Raw genomic sequence first — 19,414 nt, 5'->3', positions numbered from 1 at the left:
GCTAAGACGGTGGGCAGGGGGAATGCTTTTTGAAGGCCGGTCCTGGTGTCATTGACTGAACAATGATGGAGCGCCCGGCTATTGAGCGGCTCCACACTAAATCTTTGTAAAGAGCACTTAGCTCCCCTGCGTTAGCCACAGAAAGAATATCTGTCAATGACCATCAGTGGATGCTTTCATCCTGAGGCTCCTCTGCCTGTATTAGTTGCTAAGCTCTAAGTGTATTTTTCCTCCTCCCCAGCTGTTTACTAAAAAATAAAAAAAAAAAAAGGCCTGAGAGACGGGCCTCTGTCTCAACACTCATACATAAGACTTGTTTCATATCTCACTCAGAATCACTCCTCTCTTGCTGTGATGTAAGGTGATTGTTCATGGGCTTCTAGTCAGAGGACATGCATTGCTTCCACAGCTCAATACCTAGAATTAGACCTTGACATGTATGTGTGTGTGTGTGTGTTTTTGTGTACTTGTACATACTCATATGCATTTGTTATTATGCACTCCATCTTGTCGTGTTAATGTACATACTGTCTTGTAAACATCTTTGCCCCTATTATCTGTTCTCTTACAGAGGGAGATGAAACTGGCGTGATGGATAGCCTAATGGAAGCTCTACAGTCTGGAGCAGCCTTCCGTGATCGCCGAAAACGGACACCGCGCAACGGTGAGGCAGCGAAGAGCGCTGATATTCTACTTTTGAATTTCTGTCACTCTCACCTGTCTGCAGAAAAAAATACTGCCTGCCCCCTTTAGCTGTTAATAGTTTACATGCAACACAGCTGGCTCCTGTCTATCATATAAAAGAAGCTATGCTCTCCAGTTTGTATTTAATTATTGTGTATTCATGTGCTTGTGCCCAACACAGACACACACATAGAACATGAACACCTATTGGAACATATGTACATACAGACAGGTGTCTCAGGAACAAGCCCACGCATGGCTTAGTGCAGGTCATTAGCAATTTATTGTCCCTTAGCCATTCATGGAGCAGTTATTATAATGTAGCCGTGCTGGCTGCAGTCGGGCTGAGGCTGATTTAGTGTAATCCTGGTGTTAACACATTCCGTTCTGCCATGATGAATGGCTCATGCCCAGGGGAGCACCACCTACCAGGGATGCCAGGGTCAATTGATATGCAAGTCAGCGTTCTGCAGAAGAGCCACAGGTGCTGCCATCTCCACACAGACAATCATGGTGGGAAAAAAAAGAGGGAGAAAAAAGATCGGGCCAGTGGCTGGATAGGAGGTTTCTGCTATAGCTTGCACACACTGGGAAGCAAGCAGTAAAAATAAGCATGCAGTTTTAAGACAGAGGAGGTAAAATATGTCTTCACCATATTTTTAGATTATTGATGAGCAATATTTACATAGAGATCATGTCGAGTTATAAATATTAGGGTTAAATTTAAGCAAAAACACTATTTACTCTGCCTACAGACTGACTTGCTGCAGCTCCATTATTAGGTGTTTAAATTACTTAAGTGCTTCAAGTCACGTCAAATTTATGAGCTATTGTCATTACTAGCAGAATTATTTTTATTAGTAAGATATTTGCTGTTGGTGTACAAGATGTGGTGCATTTAATTCGTTTTTAGTTGTTCGAATACAATTGCTGTGAAGATACACAAGGATTAAACATCAGTAAAATCATCACTTCCTTTCAAATGATCATCCAAGTGAATAACAACAAACACACATCCACTCATGTTTCACTCTTTTTCCACACCTATAATGCTGCTCATCAATAGACATAACCTGCTCCATTCCTCACCTGCACCTGTTCATTCCATATCTCTGTGTTTGGCTTTAGTGGGAGCCTGTTTGGGTGTCTTAGCAGACCTGAATGGTATTTCCAAACTCTTGGAGTGGTTCAATCCCGCCAAATATCTGAGACGTGTCACCTCTGACGCCTTTTTCTCTTTTCCTGTTTCTCCACCCTTCCCTTCTTTTCTTTCTCTTTCTTTATTGTTTTATCACCAACACTGTTACAGGTGATCAAAGTCCTTCCAGTCCATCCTCTCGGTGGCCGGGTGCTAACTATGGTAACAGAACCCTAGGTGTGTGCATTTACCTTTTTAACCCAGACCCAGCACCACCCTGTCTCCTGCTGCACTTCTGCTGGCTGCATAACTCACATCCTTTTTGTCAGAGCACTCAAACTGAGCTGGTCTACAACATTCAGAGTGACTGCATTTGACTCAGCAAAGAACTAAATGCTGAAAGGCAAAATATGTAAGATTTACTCTAACTAAAAAAGCTACCATGAGAGTTTTAGATGGATGACAAATTCAAATTAAAACAAAGATAAAACTTCTTGTTGACATACACAGCTCCCGACTGAGGAAAGCAACTGCAGTTTCCAGATGAATCAACGCTAATTTTGAGAAATGTATAATTGGGCTTGTAATGATCCAGAACAAATCATGATTTGTGCAGTAATGAAGAAACATATTTCAAACTGCATCATCACACGTAACTGAAGACTGCTGTTGGTTTCACTTGAACTTTGATTTTGCAACTGGCTAATTACTGAGGTGCATTAACAAGACACCAGGTATACATAGTTAAAAGTACATGTTGTGATTCATAGTGTCCTTTTCCTCATGTATGTATAATATACAAAAGAAAAACAAGACGACATTTGAAGTCCTTGCCATTACAGAGATGTAGCAAAAGGTAACATTACCTCTAGTTTCTCTGGAAACACACTATAAAGCAACTATGCTTCTGGTTAATGGCCATAAGGACATAAATTCACAGACAGAATGATGTGCTGCATTTTTTATAATAAGAGCAGGTGAAACTGTTCCACAAAGAATTATTGGAAGCTGAGTAGACATCAGCACCAGTGGTCACAATCGAATTTATTTCTTTAAATTGTAGGTGTCTGGAGTCAGTATTCACAGAAATTTGCCTACAGAAAAAATACATCAATGGATAAGAACTTACACAGAACAGCACATTTCATGAGTAGTACAGTAGACTGCAGCAGAGAAGAAAACTCTGGCCATTCATGCCTTAGCTGCTGAGTGGTGTGATGTAAATCTTACATTGACTACCTTTAAAATCCAACATGGTAAAGGGCACCAGTATTGAAGTCGCCCCTGTCTTGGCCTCTTGATCCTAAATGTTTCATCGTGTAACACTAATACAATCCTAATAGCCGTCATGCTACTCGCAGGTAATAGTTTTTGATATGCCCAGCTTCATTTCTGACATGTAGAGCAGCTCCAGTTGTCATCTAATTCTCCGCTCTTCCTGTTAGTCGATGCTGTCACAGCATGATACCACTTCCTGTCTTGTCGCGATGTTTTGGAAGTGTTCTGCTGGAGAGGTCTGTGGACCTCCATGCTTTGGCCTCCCACAACAGTTTTGTGTATTATCTTCCTTTTGCCCTATATGTTTGGTAAATGTCAACTTTGCACAACAGCACCCCAGATATGCCTCTTTCTTAATGATTCTTGCCCTTAATGCTATGTACAGACCTACTTTGAGGCAGCCTGGCTAAAAATGAATTGCCTGCAACTTTCAACAGGTTGTGTGTTGCAACATTATCTCTCTCTCTGTAATGCTTAATCTGTTTTAGTTGCATGTCTAAGTACCGACATCATGCTGGTGTATTTGTGGAAGAGAGTGTATGTCAAGAGCATGTACATCAGACATACTGGTCAGTTATTTTGCTGCAACGCGAAACATGCACTTAGTACAGTCAGATAAGAAACATTGCTTGTGATTTTTTTTAAATAAATATTTAATTAACAGAAAGCTTTTTAAGTATTTTTAAGTAAGCCAAGGAGAGGGCCTTGGCAAGCTGACACCTGGCCAAGAAAACTGTCTTTAAAGACCTGGAATATTACCTCTTTGGTGGGAAGAAGTATGTGAGGAGTGGAAGTACCAATTAAATATAGTTTGGCTCACATTTATACACACCAGCTCTCGAATCAAACTCGTAGACAGGAACTGGACAGCTTTTCTGCAGCTGTTCAGAGTGACAGTCGCAGGGTGGGTGTTGGTAATCCTGTAAACGTCCAGATCAGCACTACTGTGTTCAGTATTTGAAGGAATATGAGGGACAAGAAAGGCTCTGACTGTGTCTATGTGACAAGCAGCAGTGTGGAGTGTCAGACCATCTAGTAGTCTAGGTGGGTCCTGGAGAGGACACCCTCCAGAACACCATAATTCTGCAAGGGGGGCTGGTGTTGGTGTAAACGTGGTGTTTTGCAGCCTAATGTGAAGTGAGTGGGATGAGAGTCAGCACCTCTACGTCTGAGGCCACGATGCTCCGAACATTCCGACCCTCACCTGTGGTCATGAACCCTGGGTGGTGACTGAAAAAAGAAAAGACCATGGGTAGGAGTGGCGAGTTTCCTTTGCTGGGTTCCTCCTGAAGGAAAGAGCCCTCAGTAGAAGCACAGATCTTTTGAGTTGAAGTCAGTTGAGGTGGTCAGGGTATCTGATCACCTTCCTGATCTGTTGATGTATTCTCAGCGTGTCCAAATAGAAGGAGACCCAGACCAGGAACATGCTGGTGGGTTAGACCCTGGAGGATGTGATGCTTCACCTTACTTGCTGCAGTGACCATTGAAAATGGTTTGTCCCCAGTGCATTACATATGATGTGTCATGGGATCATTGTTATACTAAATAGTCTTTGTTTATGGATATGCTTGATATTTAATCCAATATTCTGTATGTCTTTGACCTATTTTCCTATTCTTGTGAGATAACCAACATTACTTACTGTTCTCTCTCCTGCATGGCATTGTGCATCAGACCTTCCTCAGCACACTTTTTTTTTTCCAAGTGCGTGCCACTGCTATGCTAGCAGAATGTATTATGCACTGATGACTCCTTGTTTATTGATACAGAACCCAGACTGTCGTTTGATAAACAGCTGCATGGATTCTCTACTCGGAGGTGATGAGAGGGGAAAATCCTTTTGACATGCTGGCTCCATGGATTTTTTTCTAAATGGAATCTGGAAATGAGTTCAGCTGCTATACAGCACAGGGGGAATTTTGTCTCATCTCATGAAAGGGGGCAAACAGAAATCTTTATGCACAGTCTGAGGGATTTTTTTTAAAGTATTCTCTGTAAAGAGAAACAATTAAGTTCCCCAGTGACGGACAATTTGATGACAAAAGACATTCCAGTCACTGAGAACTGTCTTTGGGTTGTTGCCTCTTCGTGCATGGTGGGAACTGACAACATTTTAGTCAGTATTTAAAGAATGATGGTGTAATTTTTGGGTCAGTACAGCAGCATTAATGTTTATGTACTTTGGTTGTGTACATATTTGCTTTCTCTCTGACTTGGGGACTGAAAACATTTCAGGCTCTGAGTGTACTGGTAGAGAAGATTCTTTGAGCAGTTGTATCAGACAGTGTGCCAAATCTATTCACTCCTGCTTGTCATGTCTGTTGTAATCTCATGCTTTAAAGCTTGATTAACCTCCTGTCATCCTCAAACGAGCAGCGTGTACCAGAGAGAGTCTCTCAGAGTCGCACAAGAATCTTCGTCTACGTCAAAGGAGTTCATTTAAACCCAGCATGTAGTTTTTTTGTCGTCCTTCAGGCTAAACTATACTCCAGCAGACTACCTCAAGTGTCAAGCTGAACACAATTCTAGGTGCCGCCAGTCACAATTACACCCAATTCCAGAAGCATTTCCTATTTCCTTGTCTCCACTTTGTGTAAGATGGAAAACCTAACCCCAAAGGCCATACTCGTATGTTATACAATTACACCAGCCAGTCCTAATTCAACACACAGAAAATGGATGGATTGATGGAGACCAGAAAAGCCATATTTCTGTTGTGGGTTCAGTCTAGTTTCTGGAAGATATTATATGAAGAATATATATATATATATGAAGAAATTGTCATTTTACTAATAGTAAGTGGTGCTAAATCCAGTTGGTATAACACTATATAGCACAGAGTTCTTGTTTTTTTTTTTTTCTTTTGTACAAACAGTGTACTTTAAAATTAAGTTTTGCTTGAATAAGGATAAAAAAGGTGAGTTAGACCTACTGCTTTTCTCTCTCCTGTTCCCTTTCTGGTGAGACAGTTACCTGGGTATCTGGCAGGAGATTGGTGGGTAGAGAGCTGGAGCCTCTCATACATCCTGGCTCATTGATTTTCGGTCAGGGATGAAAGCCACAGACTCAGTAGGTCTTTCATACTGGGGGGCATCCCAAAAGACACATCAATCAGATTTCAAAGAGAACCAAGCCAATCTTATTTATTTACTGCTTTTTCAACGTCATTACAATCCCAAACCAGGGCCTCTCTCCTTTCCTCTGTGCCCCACTCTCTGCTTCACCTTCACAGGTCAGTCCATCAAAAGTTCCATCCTGTCTTCTATATAGTAAGCCTCTTAAGGACTTATTTGACATTGAACAGGGAGGGATCATCTCGTGCCCATTAAAAAATAGAGATGCAGTGATATAATGCTTGTCAGGGTTACGGAATTTCAGCCCAACTATCTTATCCCCCGAAGCCAAGCAGTTAATTCAGCTGGTCAGGCCAGAGAGTGGGCCCCCTGTATGTTTAATGAAGATTAAATTACCTATTTTATCTCATGAAATTTTAACAGAAGAAAGGGGATGAATCTGCAAAGAGCCAAATGAAAAGACCAAGGGGAAGTGTCTTTAAGAAGTAGATGCTGGCAAAGATAAAGACTTTCCTCTTGTTCTCCCATATCCCCAACCTCATTTGTGACATAAATGATCTTTTAATACTTATTACATTTGTGTTTGTTATCCACATCACCCCGATGTAGACAACCACAGTGTTCAGCCAGGCAGCTAGTTTCTCATCTTTCCCCTGATCTATGAGAAAATCACCCGTTTGTTTCTTAAATTACATCACAGGAAGTGATAGTGATCATAATTCCCTTAGCAATTAATTTGCTCACACATATGTTGTACCCATCGCTTTATCTCTCTCCGGTTGTCTCTCAGCCTCTCAAGCAGTTGTTCTCCTGTACTGTTTCACACACACACATGCAAGCTTGTGTCACATATCAGATAGGGACTGTTGCTGTAGGGTGTCTCTGAGTTGAGGGCGAAAGCCTTCTGCCTCCTCAAGCTCCTGGCTTCCACTTCAGTTGATAGATGTTATTCATTGGGGCGGCCCTGGAGGCGATCCTACAGGAAGTGGAGCTAACATGATTTTGGGCGAAGAGACCCAGAGGGTGTCGGCGCCTCTTGCTATAGCTCGGATGGCTTAGTAGATGTGAGATATCAATAGAGTAGATGAGAGCTGAGCTCTGTAGAGACGTGCTGCTTGAAATCTATCACCTGCTTCACATAGATAAGGATATTTATCAACAGCCAAAAGGAAAGGCAGATGGGAATGAACTGAGGCAAGGACAGCCACTCCATTTAAGATTTGACATCCTAGGGCATAGACAAAGCCTTTGTCCCTCTCATTGACCCATAGAGCCTTTCTCTGGACCTGATCATTTTTCATCCACAGCAGAAAACCCATCATGGAAATATAGATGAAGATTTTATGTACCATTTGAGTACCCTTGGCGCATAACTGATTCGTTGCTTGACTCTGCCAAGAGAGGACGTAAAGTAAGTGAAGTGTGACATGGAGCCATTTTGAGAGGATAAATCAAATCTTAATAAAAGGTAGTCTCTCTGAGTGGACACCAGGGGTCTCTCGCCCCTGCCCCTGCAGTTAAGTACCCCCTAAACTGAAGTTATCTACTGGAGTGCAGGGTATCAACAGGGGGCTGTCTGCATGGCCTTTTGATGCCATTATGCCCTTTTACAACTCCCTGTCTGATAAAACGTACCATGTGGAGACTAGCTCCCTATGGAAATGCTTACTTTTTCTTTCCTTGTCTTTTTTGAAATGAAGTCAATGACCTAGTGCTATAATGGACTCAGAGCTCTCAACACCTATGTCCAATATTGTCTTACTTTATTGGCACAGGGCCTCATTGATGTAAAAAGTACTCAGCCCTCCCGCCTAGTGGACCATCAACGAACAACTGCAGAGCAAAAATGTCTTCTAACTTATCATATTCAATAAAATCCTAGAGCGTTTGCAGTGGGCTGCTTTTTTTTCTTGCTCACTCTCCAAACAATATTGGCTTTCAAGTATGTGGGCAGTTATGAAAGGTCACCCTAAGTGTAAATTGTCAATACTGGATCAATTTTGGAGGGCAAATATGCTTTGGAGGCCCCATAATGGAAGGTTTCATCTTATTTTTACCCAGGGCACATTCACACAACAAGATTGATATCATTCATTGTTTGATGAATTCCTAATAGACCTATAAACTTGCAGAGCTTAAAGCCAAAGGAATGCCTGTGGAAGCCAAATAAAAGACACGCAGTCGGACCATCCCACCAGCTGAAAAATTGCCCTCATATAATTCCAATGGAATCTAGCCCAAGCCATCATGCTTAGTGTTGAAGGATGGGCAACTTGTGTCGGTTGAATTAAACCTTATTTATCGCTCATTAGGCATACAGCCGGGCCAACTGATGATCAGCTAGAGAACAAATAATGTGCCGTGGAATAGGATGCCATCCTGTATGGTTATGTGTTCCACTGACAATAAGAGGCAGTGCCAGAATCAAATGATTCTTCCTCTGCTGTCATACTCCTGTGTTTTTTCCAACCTCCTTAATACGATGTGGCTGGTATTAAAGTCTAACATATAATGTCCTGGCTGATGTTTGCATTTGAAGTGTTAGCCACTATCTACACTCTGTCAGTCACAATGAGGTGGAATTAATATTTTACTTTCCCATTAGACGGGCATGATGTCTGTCATAGGGAGGTATAGGAAAGGAGAGGCAGATGGGTGATGAGTGATAATGGTATTACCCAGTAATACAGATAAAGAGAAATTGTGTCAAAGAATGTTAAATGTTTCATTCAACAGGAAATGTTATTAAAGGTGATGTTGGGAAGAAGGATATTAAAGAAATAACAATGTGTGTGATCCTGTCAGCTTGAACTGACTGACTCTTGCGACATTGCTTACATTGTTCTACTTACTTTTTTCACACTTAAATTAGAAGCGCTGCATGGTGAATTCAACATGTGTTTCAGGGGTGTTAATGAAGTCATAACTCCCTCTGCTGAAGTGCAAGAAAGTCGAGGTTCCGTCTAGATTTTAAGATTATTTGAAGATTAACCACAAACACTTTTTTTTTCAGATCAAAATGAATAATTCATAATTTGTTAACAGTACTTCTGAGATGGATCTGGCAGCAAGTGAAAGTAACACTAACATCAACACCACTGCAACAAAGAAATGCATTCTGAAATACATATTTGTGAAAGCAGAAAATTGCAAACAAAACCAAGTTCCTTTTGAAGTTTCATGAGCTGAATGCACGCATATCGAGCAAGACATCTCTACAGAAAATATATTTAAAATATTTTCTGCCTCATTTAGAGAGTGAGTGAGTCAGAAGGTAAAAGGTTCATTATTTCTGACACTGTGACAAAAAAACTTTATTTTCATTGGTGTGCACACCCTTCAATTAACACCAAGGAAAAGAATCTTTTGCTATTTTGATAACAGCAGGTAGTTACACCCTCAGTAGGATGTGTGCACTTTCACAATCAAGGTGTTTGGTTAATTTAACATGGATTTATGCAGTAAACCGTCAATTTGAGTGTCTGAATGACAAAAAGCAAAAGTTTCATAAAAGGCATCAGTTTCAGGCACTGACATGCATGTGTAGTTTTCACGGCCAAAAGAAATGTGTAGTTTCCTTTCTGACAGTCACTGTTGCATCGATGAAAATGTACAGTGCTTCCAGATTGTCAGGACTGCAGTGGCATCTAATCAACCCTTTGACTTATAACAGAGAAAATAGTAACACTCTATAGTAAAGTACACATCACCGTTTACTAGTTGCTTATTAGCGTGCATGTTAGTAGCATATTGTCTCTTTATTAGTCATTATAAAGCACATATTAATGTCTTATTCACCTTGATCATATTCTACAGTTACAAGGCCCTTAACTAAGAGCTTTCCCTCAATAACCTCACAATTACTGCTTACTGATAGTGAGGAAGTTGTTGTACCTGATCTTAATAACCTAACTTTAGTAACCTTAACCCCCAAAATAAGGCATATGTTCATAAGCAACTAGTTAATAGTGAATATGTCTACCTTAATAAAAAGTGTGCTAGTCAAATTATCTGTGAGACACAGATGGAGACAGATGACAAAAAGGTTTAGAGAGTAAAAGAAAGAGGCTGGTTGAGAGTTGTAACCCAATTGGCATAATCAGGGACTGAAGGAAATGGAAGATGTGACCTCATGACAGATTTGGTTGACAGAGGTGCGTTCGTGTCGTGGAGGAGGTCGAAGAAAGAGGCATGGACTTCAGTGAAGTGGAGCGAGTGGATGTACTGTGCAGTGATGGACAGATGTATTGGTAGTGATAGTGATAAAGAGTTAAAAGAGGGCAGAGAGACGGAGGGGGTTAAATGAAGGTAAAAAGCAGAATACCTCTCTCGTCTCAAGCGCACACAAACACAAACACACACACACACACACACACACACACACACACACACTGGGCGTGCAATCAGCAAGAAAGCTCCCTTCGCTCAGGCACTCCCCTCCAGTCAAGCATGATTGTGCTTGACATGGTTCCATCACTAATGCTGACTGATGGCCATTTGCTAGGCTCTTCACATTTATTTATTTATCTGTTTATTTGCGTCAAGTTTATTTATTGATGGGCCTCAAGGATATGATGGCAAATCTCCATTTGCTCATATAGGGAAGTAAAGAACGGAAGGCTATAAGCGTGTGCAGCATTTACACGTGAATGAACAAAAGACGGAGGGAGGACAGACTTCTCCTTTTTTTATTTAGATTCCAGCAGTTGAAATAGCTATTCCTTTCTGGTAATGGAGAAGTGATATGGCCCATTTAGTTACTTAGCACTAATCCCAGTGGTTTAGCCGCTTCTCAGTTTTTTTCTTCCCTTTTATCTCTTTGTCTTTCTTCATTCGTTCTTTTGACTTCTATTTGGTTAGTGTCTGATGGAAGGATTTGAGTGGGGTCAAATTACTCCCTCGCCTGTATGAGTTTTCCCAAGCTTGAGCAGCACTCACAGCCACATTAAGTGCGTGCAGTGTGTTGCTGCTGTAGATGACCACCAAATACCCGTAAGGATTTTAAACGCATTCTCTGTTTAATGCCCAGTGTTCACATAACCTCCTATTCTTGCATAAATCCATTTTTTTTTAAGTTTTTGGGATATGGTCTTCTATTTTCTTACCGCTTCACAAATTTTATTGTTGTAGCTTTTATTAAGCTGTCCCCTTGCTTGTGATTGTTACATAGGATGATGCAATTAGAGCGTAATGAGTGTAAGTGTAATTGTTGTTTATTTTCACAATGACATATTTGCTGTTGTAAGCTACTGAGAGAACAGCGATGCTTAATTACCCACAAGTGTACAATTTGAGATCATTAGCTTTGGAAGCCAATATCTCTGGCCAGAGGTCTGCCAGAGGACCTTTGGTCTGCTTGTGCACTGTGGTGGTATAAAGAATGCCAAGTCGAAAACTGCTGAAGGGTTGCTGTTTTAACATCCTAAACTTAAGTTGCCTGTCCACATGGTCCTCCTCTTTAAATTTCTAGAAATCTGTTGCCTTAAACGAAGATTTTGATTCAGTTTTTCAAGTGTGAAAAGTCAGAAAATCTAAATTATATTTAGATTTATCAGCTCTTTTATCAGATCTAAAAGCAATAACAAAGACTAAAGGTGGGTTAAGGGGAGCTAAACAGAGCTGGATCCTTTTTAAAGAAGGGATCAGTTGTCTGACTGGAGACTGAGAGAACATGTCGCACTTTGGGAAGGATTAATAGGAGAGGATGAAAGCAAAAGATAGAGTTTACCTGTACACCTGTGTATCTTGCGAGCAACTGTACTCAGTCTGGGCTGGAGAGGAAAGAAGTCAGTTACGATTCTACATATTTTAGCACATGCTCAAACCGGTGTGTGAAGCTACCAGCCCCCTCCTCAGCAGAAGCTGATCGGCATCTGTGCTCTGAGAAATGTGCTATGTAAATAAAAGTGACGTAAGCAGACAGTGTATCTGAATTCATCCGCAACAGTTAACCTGTGCTGGGGTGGGGGGGGGGGGCAACACAACAGCTTGATATTCATGAATTCCATAAATGACGTTACTCCCCTAAGAGATGACTAATATGTCAAGTTTAAAAATAGACGGTTTGCCACAGTTCAGACCCTCTGCCTCCAGTGGATGAGGATTAAGCAGATAGATGGTAAAGGGTAGAGATTTGTGATTTGGTGATGTGTGTATGTGTGTGTGTGCGCTTGTGTTGCTTGCATGCTTAATTATGTCCGACTCGACTGCATGCTTGTACACATGCACAGATAAGTTTGTGTGTGTGTGTCTGTACAGTGGACATATCGTATATGTGTGTTTTTCTGTCTCTGTGTGTGCAGTTGCACTGTCCATACACCAACCCAGGCGTCCATGTAAAGTCCATAACCTGAAGTTAAAGACGGCTGGATGAGGGCCTGAGAAGTAGCCGAACAGTATGGGGGTAATGCATTAGTGGAAAGCCAGTGGAGGTTGCTGAGTTTGTAACATCTCCACCCTGAAGGCATTGCCAGCTAAGTAAAGGATGAGGCTGCACACTGCATTACCTCAACTATTATTTTTTTTTCCTTCTACTCTAGATGAGTTTCTTCCCGTGGCTCAGGTCACTGTTGCCCCGGGGCGGATTATGGCAGATGGGAGCTGTGATGTTCCTTAAGATTTCCGACAAGTGAGGATGGGAGTGTGTGTCTGGGTGTGTGTCTGTACGTTTGATCTTTTGTGTGTGTGTGTGTGCGCATGTTGTTTTTTTGTGTGATTGTGTGAGCTGCTTATTTGTGGGAATGTTTACTGAAGCTTAGCGTTCCTTGGCAGGCCAGCGGTTGACCTGATTTCTGTGTCACAGCATGACTCACACAGGTTAGCTTTTAAAGGGGACAGCCAGGTCAGCATGAGAACTAAATCCACAGACACGTCGCCTAAATATTATTCCATACAGACTCCTGATGTAGCATAGCTGGATATGCACGAACAGTCACATGTACAACAAACATGTGACTACATATTCTGTGTTGGCTATATATAGCATTCCAGCACTGTAAATATTCAGCCCTTACATGTTATGATTAGTGAGAGAGCATGTAAAATCATTCATGGTCTGCATTATTAAAGTGTGCTGCATGGTAGGGCTCTTCTGATACCACCATTAATATGTTTACGGTGGTGGCAACAGTCTGTCAGAGAAATTGATTTTTCTTTTGGCAATTGTAAAAGTTTTATGACAGTCAGTATGGTTGAAGAAGCAGCCCTTCCATTATTTTACTGGATCTGCTGCCCGCTGAATAGATGGTTCCTGCTTATAAACCTTGAATAATTGAACGGGGAAATCAGTCAATGAGAGGGGGAGACGCACAAGGTCTTGATGGCTTGATGGCCAAGATGACAGCTTGTGAAAGAAAAAGACAGCAGACTGATTAGCCAATGTGTCAAATTGCTTCATCGCTGTCTCTACACGATGCTCTCCCGTCTCTTTTTCGGCCTCTTCCTCTCATCCATCCCCTCTCTTAGTCTATTACTCTCCTCTCTTGCTCCCTCTCCTCCTTTTCTTTCCTCTGTTTCACTCACACCTCAGCCTCTTTACTCTTGTATTACTCCAATTTCGACCTCATCTACCTCACTTTGTCCCATTCCTCACGATCTCCCCTCTTCAACCAAATGCCCTGTTTTCTTTAAATACTTTATTTTTACTCACGTCCTGTCTACATCCATCCCAATGACCCTGTCACTCCAGGCAGAATTATTACTCTTGGATGGAACATCGGCTCAGTGGCGCCGTACTCTGCTCTCTCTGCATTAGCCATTTATGGAGTATCTCCTTTTGTGGTGAGCCGTCTTCCTATAGTCCAGTAATGATAGGAGTCTTGGCGACCCCGTGCATTTGCACTGTAATATAAGACATTCTCATTAGTCCAAGGATTGTGCGCTCTCTCATGTCCATTACATTAATTGCTACACATCACTGCCTGCCATGCCCCTCAGTATTCTGTTACGTTGCTGGCATTCTCTGTCCTGCATCACCTAATGGTGGCCCACAATTGCTTTTCACAGAAAGGTGAGAAAGGTAATTGAAAAACGTGAAATACAAAATTGGATAAGATGTTTTCAGTCAAAAAACCTCAAGGAGATAATCTTACCAGTTTGTTTGTGTTTTGTTACATGAGTGGATGCCAATGAATGAAAAAATGTTTTCAGATCAAATAAATTGAAGCCAAGTGCCCTTCCACCCCCGCACCATCCCTCTGTTGTCAGTCATCTCTCCTCATAATAGGGAAGCAGGCCGCTACCATAATTGCTTTGATGGTCCAGCCTGAACAAATCACTTCTGGGCATAAGGAGAAGCCTTGGAGATGGCAGCCAGAGAGAAAAGGTGCGAATGAATTAAAGCACTTTGCGTTCCTCTGGGGCATGTGGCCCAGATTTTTCTTCAAAAAAAAAAAAAAAAAAAAAAGCAGAGGAAGGAGTGTGGGGGTGGGGTGTGCCTCTTTCCTCCAAGAATAAATGGCAGTAAAAGCAATAATACACATCCAGCCTCCATTATGCCAAAATGGAGAGCTTTTTCAGGGAAGACACAATGGCAGTGACATAGTTAACTGGCAGGTGGAGAAAGGAGGATTTCACTGGAAATAATCTGATTTTGAACGGGGCTCCCATCTATGGGAGAACCTCTGGTCAGGGCCTTTGTGAAGGAACAAAAGTTTGGCCCTTTGGAAGCAAAGCTTTGAATGTTTCAGTAGAGCTGGGTGAATGGGCCATGTGAATGGCCTGCAGTGCTGAGGACTGCAACAGGCAGGCGTCAGACAGCACCTTGTGCAGCACCACTCAGCTTCCTTTGGACCTGACAATGTCAGAGACAGGTCCCTTTTTTTTTTTTCCCATCGTCTCCTTTATCTTCTTCAACCTTGAACCAAACTGAAAGGCTTTACCTCTTTGCTCTTATTAGTCGCTGGTATTGTTGGAATTGTATTCATAGTGAAGCTGGCAATCAGTCATCTGCAGATACCCACTGAATGAAACAGCATGAACTTAGGATATTATGGGATATTAAGTCACGACGGCTTGGCTGTAGTAATCTCTGTGTATAAAGGAACTGCAGCCTTATATATCTAGACTCATGGTTTGATCTGAAGAACGAGCAGAGGTGACAGAGAGCTGGAGATATGTCTGATATGGCTGGAAGGACAGATATTGAGTGAGCTTAGTGTAACACTGTTCATATCTCAAAAAGCTGTTTAACATTATTCTGAAATTCTGAAAACAAGTCTGGTACACGTAAGACAAACCTTTATATTTCCTGTGATGAACTGACGTGCACATGTTTCAGATACTTTCATTATTCCACTTTGAAGCAGGGGGGACGGAGGGTGCCATTCGCTGGCGGATGACCGAGGGGAATGTGCCGTTTTCAGTGAAAGTTCACTTATGACTATGAGCTGTACAGGTTGAGTTGTCATGACTGACACAAAAGCAGTGGGGCCATTTGACTAATCCTCCTACAACTCCACAAATCCTCCAGGGGTCACAAGCCCCCAAACCAAGGCTCCATGGGTCTCTGGAACGTCATTCTCTCCCAGTGGCCTTGTCTGTTTTCCCATGCAGGCAAAGGCACGCCCCTAGTTAGTTCCACCCTGAAGCAGTTGTTTCTTTTAAAGTCACCCCCCAACACAGCCTGCATCCTCCAATTCCTCGCCATCGAACCAAATCTTTGACCCTCTTTTTGCAGGGTATGGCTTTTGTCTGTGGTTGACAACCCGTTCAATCCATCAGAGCTCCAGGTGCGGCTCTCTTGCAAAGGAATCATTTGTCCACATAAACGCAGGCGGTTGATTGCATCAAACAGATACAACTTATAACTCTGGATCTGTGAAAAGGACAAATATTAAACCTGTCAAATATTTGCGTGTCATCTGCCAAACGGTACATTTAAAAACAAACCTAATGAAAGTGGTATATTTTCCCCAAAAAGAAAGTTTTGACAGAAGTCAACTTCAATGCTTTTCTCTCCTTTCATGGATTTCTTTTGTCTGTCTTGACTATCACTTTCCACATCACCCTATAAGGATGAGCCGTGGCTATAATTGCTTTTTATATAATCATTTTGCTGCTTTATTGTCGACAAGAGCACAGTTTTCCTTGTCAACTTGAGTTAAGCACATTCATCTTATGGACTCATTTGAAGAGTGTTCTTTAACAGAAATGAGGTTGAATACACCCACACGCAACAAAGACCAACCATTATCAGTGCCGACGAGCTAATTAAGGAGTCTCTCTCTGACTTGTTACTTGCCAAGGAGTGTGCCGTGGGTCCGTGGCCATGTATCCAACCATGTGTTTCAGGGAAATGTCTAAGGCATTACTTCTGCCCTCCCTCCATCCATAATTAACCTCCCTCCATTCATAATTCAGATGTGTTCTTCACACATCTTCTCGTGATATGACATTATTTTGCAGTGGCTAAACAGGCATTGTGACGCCCCTGGTGCACAGGCATGTGTGTGTGTCTGCCTGACACACTTTTGACTGTCAAGGCTGCACCCCCAACCACAAGTGCAAGGTGGAAGACAAAGCTGCCACCACTTTTTTCTTTCTTCTTTTTTTTTTTTTTTTTTTAACAACTGCATGATGGGAGTATCAACTTATCCTTTCAGTGAGAAGAATTATACCATTGTTTTCAGGTCGTACGTGACATGACAGACGCCTGTGCTTCCACAGAGCTTGAACAATCCTCTGTGATAATATTCAACTTTGTCACTGCTAAGACAAGGGAACAGCACCAAGGCATGGTTTACATGGTTAATCATGCACGCTTAAGAAAATCAATATGGATTTTATATAAAGAGAGAACTCATAACATGCTTCTCATAGCATATTAAGAGTAATATGTCTCCCTTTTCAAGGGCAGGAGTGTAGGACAGAGCGCTGCGGAATGAAGGAAAGAAAAGGTTGTGATAGAGAAAAGGAAGAAAGGGATGCATGATGGCATCAGGAAGGACGCAGAAATGTCATGAGGGAGAGTAGAGGCTTAGAAAGAGAGGGACGGAGAAGGGGAGCAGGCATCCCATTGCCAAAGCAGCACTCAATATTGTGTCCAGTCCTGAAGGATGTGACATATTTCTCCAGTCTTTGTTGGCTGTTTTAATCAGCTTACATATGTCCTGGATGAAAATTGAATTTGTCTGGAAGAGAGGAAGATACTATTGGCTCTACCACTGCCTCTTGATTGTGTGTGTGTGAGAGTGTGTGTGTGTGTGTGTGTCTGCGCACTTGGTTGTGAATGTCCGTCTTTGTGTATCTGTGCGTGTGTGCAAGCATTGTCCGCACCAGAGCCAGCCAATTCATAACAGCAATGGATTGTGTTTCTCCCATATATCATTGTCAATGCAGCTCACCTCTGCAGTGCCAGCTTATTTAATGGCCAAGACCTAAACTCAGAGTGCACAAAAGACCCCCACTTCCCTTTTCTACCCGTTTGCCCTCTGGCATTTGGGAGTGTGTTTGTGTTGGTTACGTGTGTAAAACAGACGATTCTTTGTGTGTGTGTGTATGTGCCTGTCTATGTTCAGTTTTTGTTGTGTAAATGCAGGGTTTATGGCAAAGGTTTTCCAGTATTGTTGAATTATATACAGTCAAGTATGTGACAGTTTAGACTGAAGCAGCCCACCTGTGATTCAACACATTACGTGTTTCTCACCGCATGCTGCCACACTGTGCTGTTGAGACAGTTGAGGATTACACCCAACTTCATCTTGGCTTTAAGACATCTACCGTATATGAAAGCGCACTCCATTAATCTGTCCGTCTACTGGGGGTTTGAACAGTCTGTCTGGCACAGCTAGACTTTCCTCTGAGGAGTTCATCCCTCAACAGATCCCCACTTTATGGATAGCATCTTTTTTATTATTTTGAGCCAGTGCAATCTTTTTCTGCAGCTATGATTGATCACAAATATCACACAGTATGTTCCTGACTTGCAGCAGAGATTTTAAATAGGGAAGTCTTGCGCCTTTGAACTGCAGAGTGTACTGGAGTGAGTCAAGCATTCTCTGAAAAGCGAGGCCGAGATTATTCACTGTTTTCTATGATGCACTCTTGCCCTGTCTTTTGTTCATTGAAGTAGGGCATGTCAGGGGAAAAAAGGGCAGCCCAAACTGCAGTACAGATACAGACACGCTGCGGAAAAACGTCCTGCTTTGGGAGTAAAGAAATATAGAAACCACTTTTATGAAAGAATATTTTAATATTCATAAAAAACAGAAACTATGATGAAATGTATCAATCAACAACCTTCCCAAGACTGAACAAACCGTGACTATATCAACATGCAATATTTAAGATGAAAAAAAGTCTAAAATGTAGTTTAAAAAAATAAGAACTTCAAAATATGCCTTTATTTTCATTGACAACAGGGAGGTGATGAAATTTTTTAGACTGTTTTTTTTTCTCTCAGTACAGCAGCTCCTAATCCTTAGTGTGTGTGTGTGTGTGTGTGTGTGTGTGTGTGTGTGTGTGTGAGTGTGAGAGAGAGAGAGAGACAAAATGTGTGTGTGTCGGTTACACTGGAGTGTACTGCAAGTAGGTGTTTGTATGCACGTGTTGGTCGGTGTCAGTTACATGCGGGAGGATGCTGATGTGAAACTGTAGCAGGACAAACTGTATGAGAAACGCTGATGTTTGGCTGGATTGCAAGTTTCCATAAAGCAGCAGGAGGAACTTCAGTCTCAAACTAGCGAGCTGACTGACTAAAAGCCAAACGCAGCAGCCTAGTGTGCAGCTAACACCTGAGCAGCTAACTTGCTAACTGATGTACCTGATGACATACAAATGCGGTTTATTTGTCCTTCACATTAACATCAAAATGAATTTGATTTGGCATCAAAATGAATCTGGATGTATTCCTTAAACTGATACCATCAGACCACTAGGCCAGACAGTCTGCCAAGCTGCATTCTTAATCATTCGACCTGCGTTTTTAATCAGATAATGGTAAGATAAAATCGTATGTGAATTAAGTTTGACTAAAATTTAAAAAAAAAAAAAGGGCTGCCCTTGATTGACTGAAATAAGACTGAAATGTCTCTAGTTTTCATTGACTAAAACTGGACCAAAACTGACATTGATGTGATGCATGCAAGTATCCTGATACTGTCTGTGCAGCGTTGCCAGTACTGCAGGTTCCACCCTGCTACCAATTTAACACCACCTCCAGAGTAGGTCACAGTTGCTCACAAATAACTAAATACAGTACCTGCTCTTTTTAGGTCACTTCATTTGCATGGGGGGGTGGTGG

At 41.9% G+C, this 19,414-nt stretch overlaps 1 protein-coding gene across 7 annotated transcripts in view; it reads left to right on the top strand.

The window, feature by feature from the left end:
* The window catches only part of diaph2 (diaphanous-related formin 2), a 372,410-nt gene that overhangs the window by 328,728 nt on the left and 24,268 nt on the right, over nt 1-19,414 (top strand). For 5 of the 7 annotated variants that reach the window (XM_076739474.1, XM_076739476.1, XM_076739472.1 and 2 more), the window contains 2 exons: nt 572-664; nt 1,994-2,059. In XM_076739474.1, the coding sequence (XP_076595589.1) occupies nt 572-664; nt 1,994-2,059 (159 nt within the window). The remainder of the gene's footprint in view (nt 1-571; nt 665-1,993; nt 2,060-19,414) is intronic. The other 2 variants (XM_076739473.1, XM_076739477.1) reach the window with 2 other exon arrangements.

This window comes from Chaetodon auriga, chromosome 9, assembly GCF_051107435.1.
Source record: "Chaetodon auriga isolate fChaAug3 chromosome 9, fChaAug3.hap1, whole genome shotgun sequence".
Taxonomy (NCBI): domain Eukaryota; kingdom Metazoa; phylum Chordata; class Actinopteri; order Chaetodontiformes; family Chaetodontidae; genus Chaetodon; species Chaetodon auriga.
The sequence above is the reverse complement of the archived record's forward strand: the minus strand, read 5'-3'. Positions and strand labels throughout refer to the sequence as shown.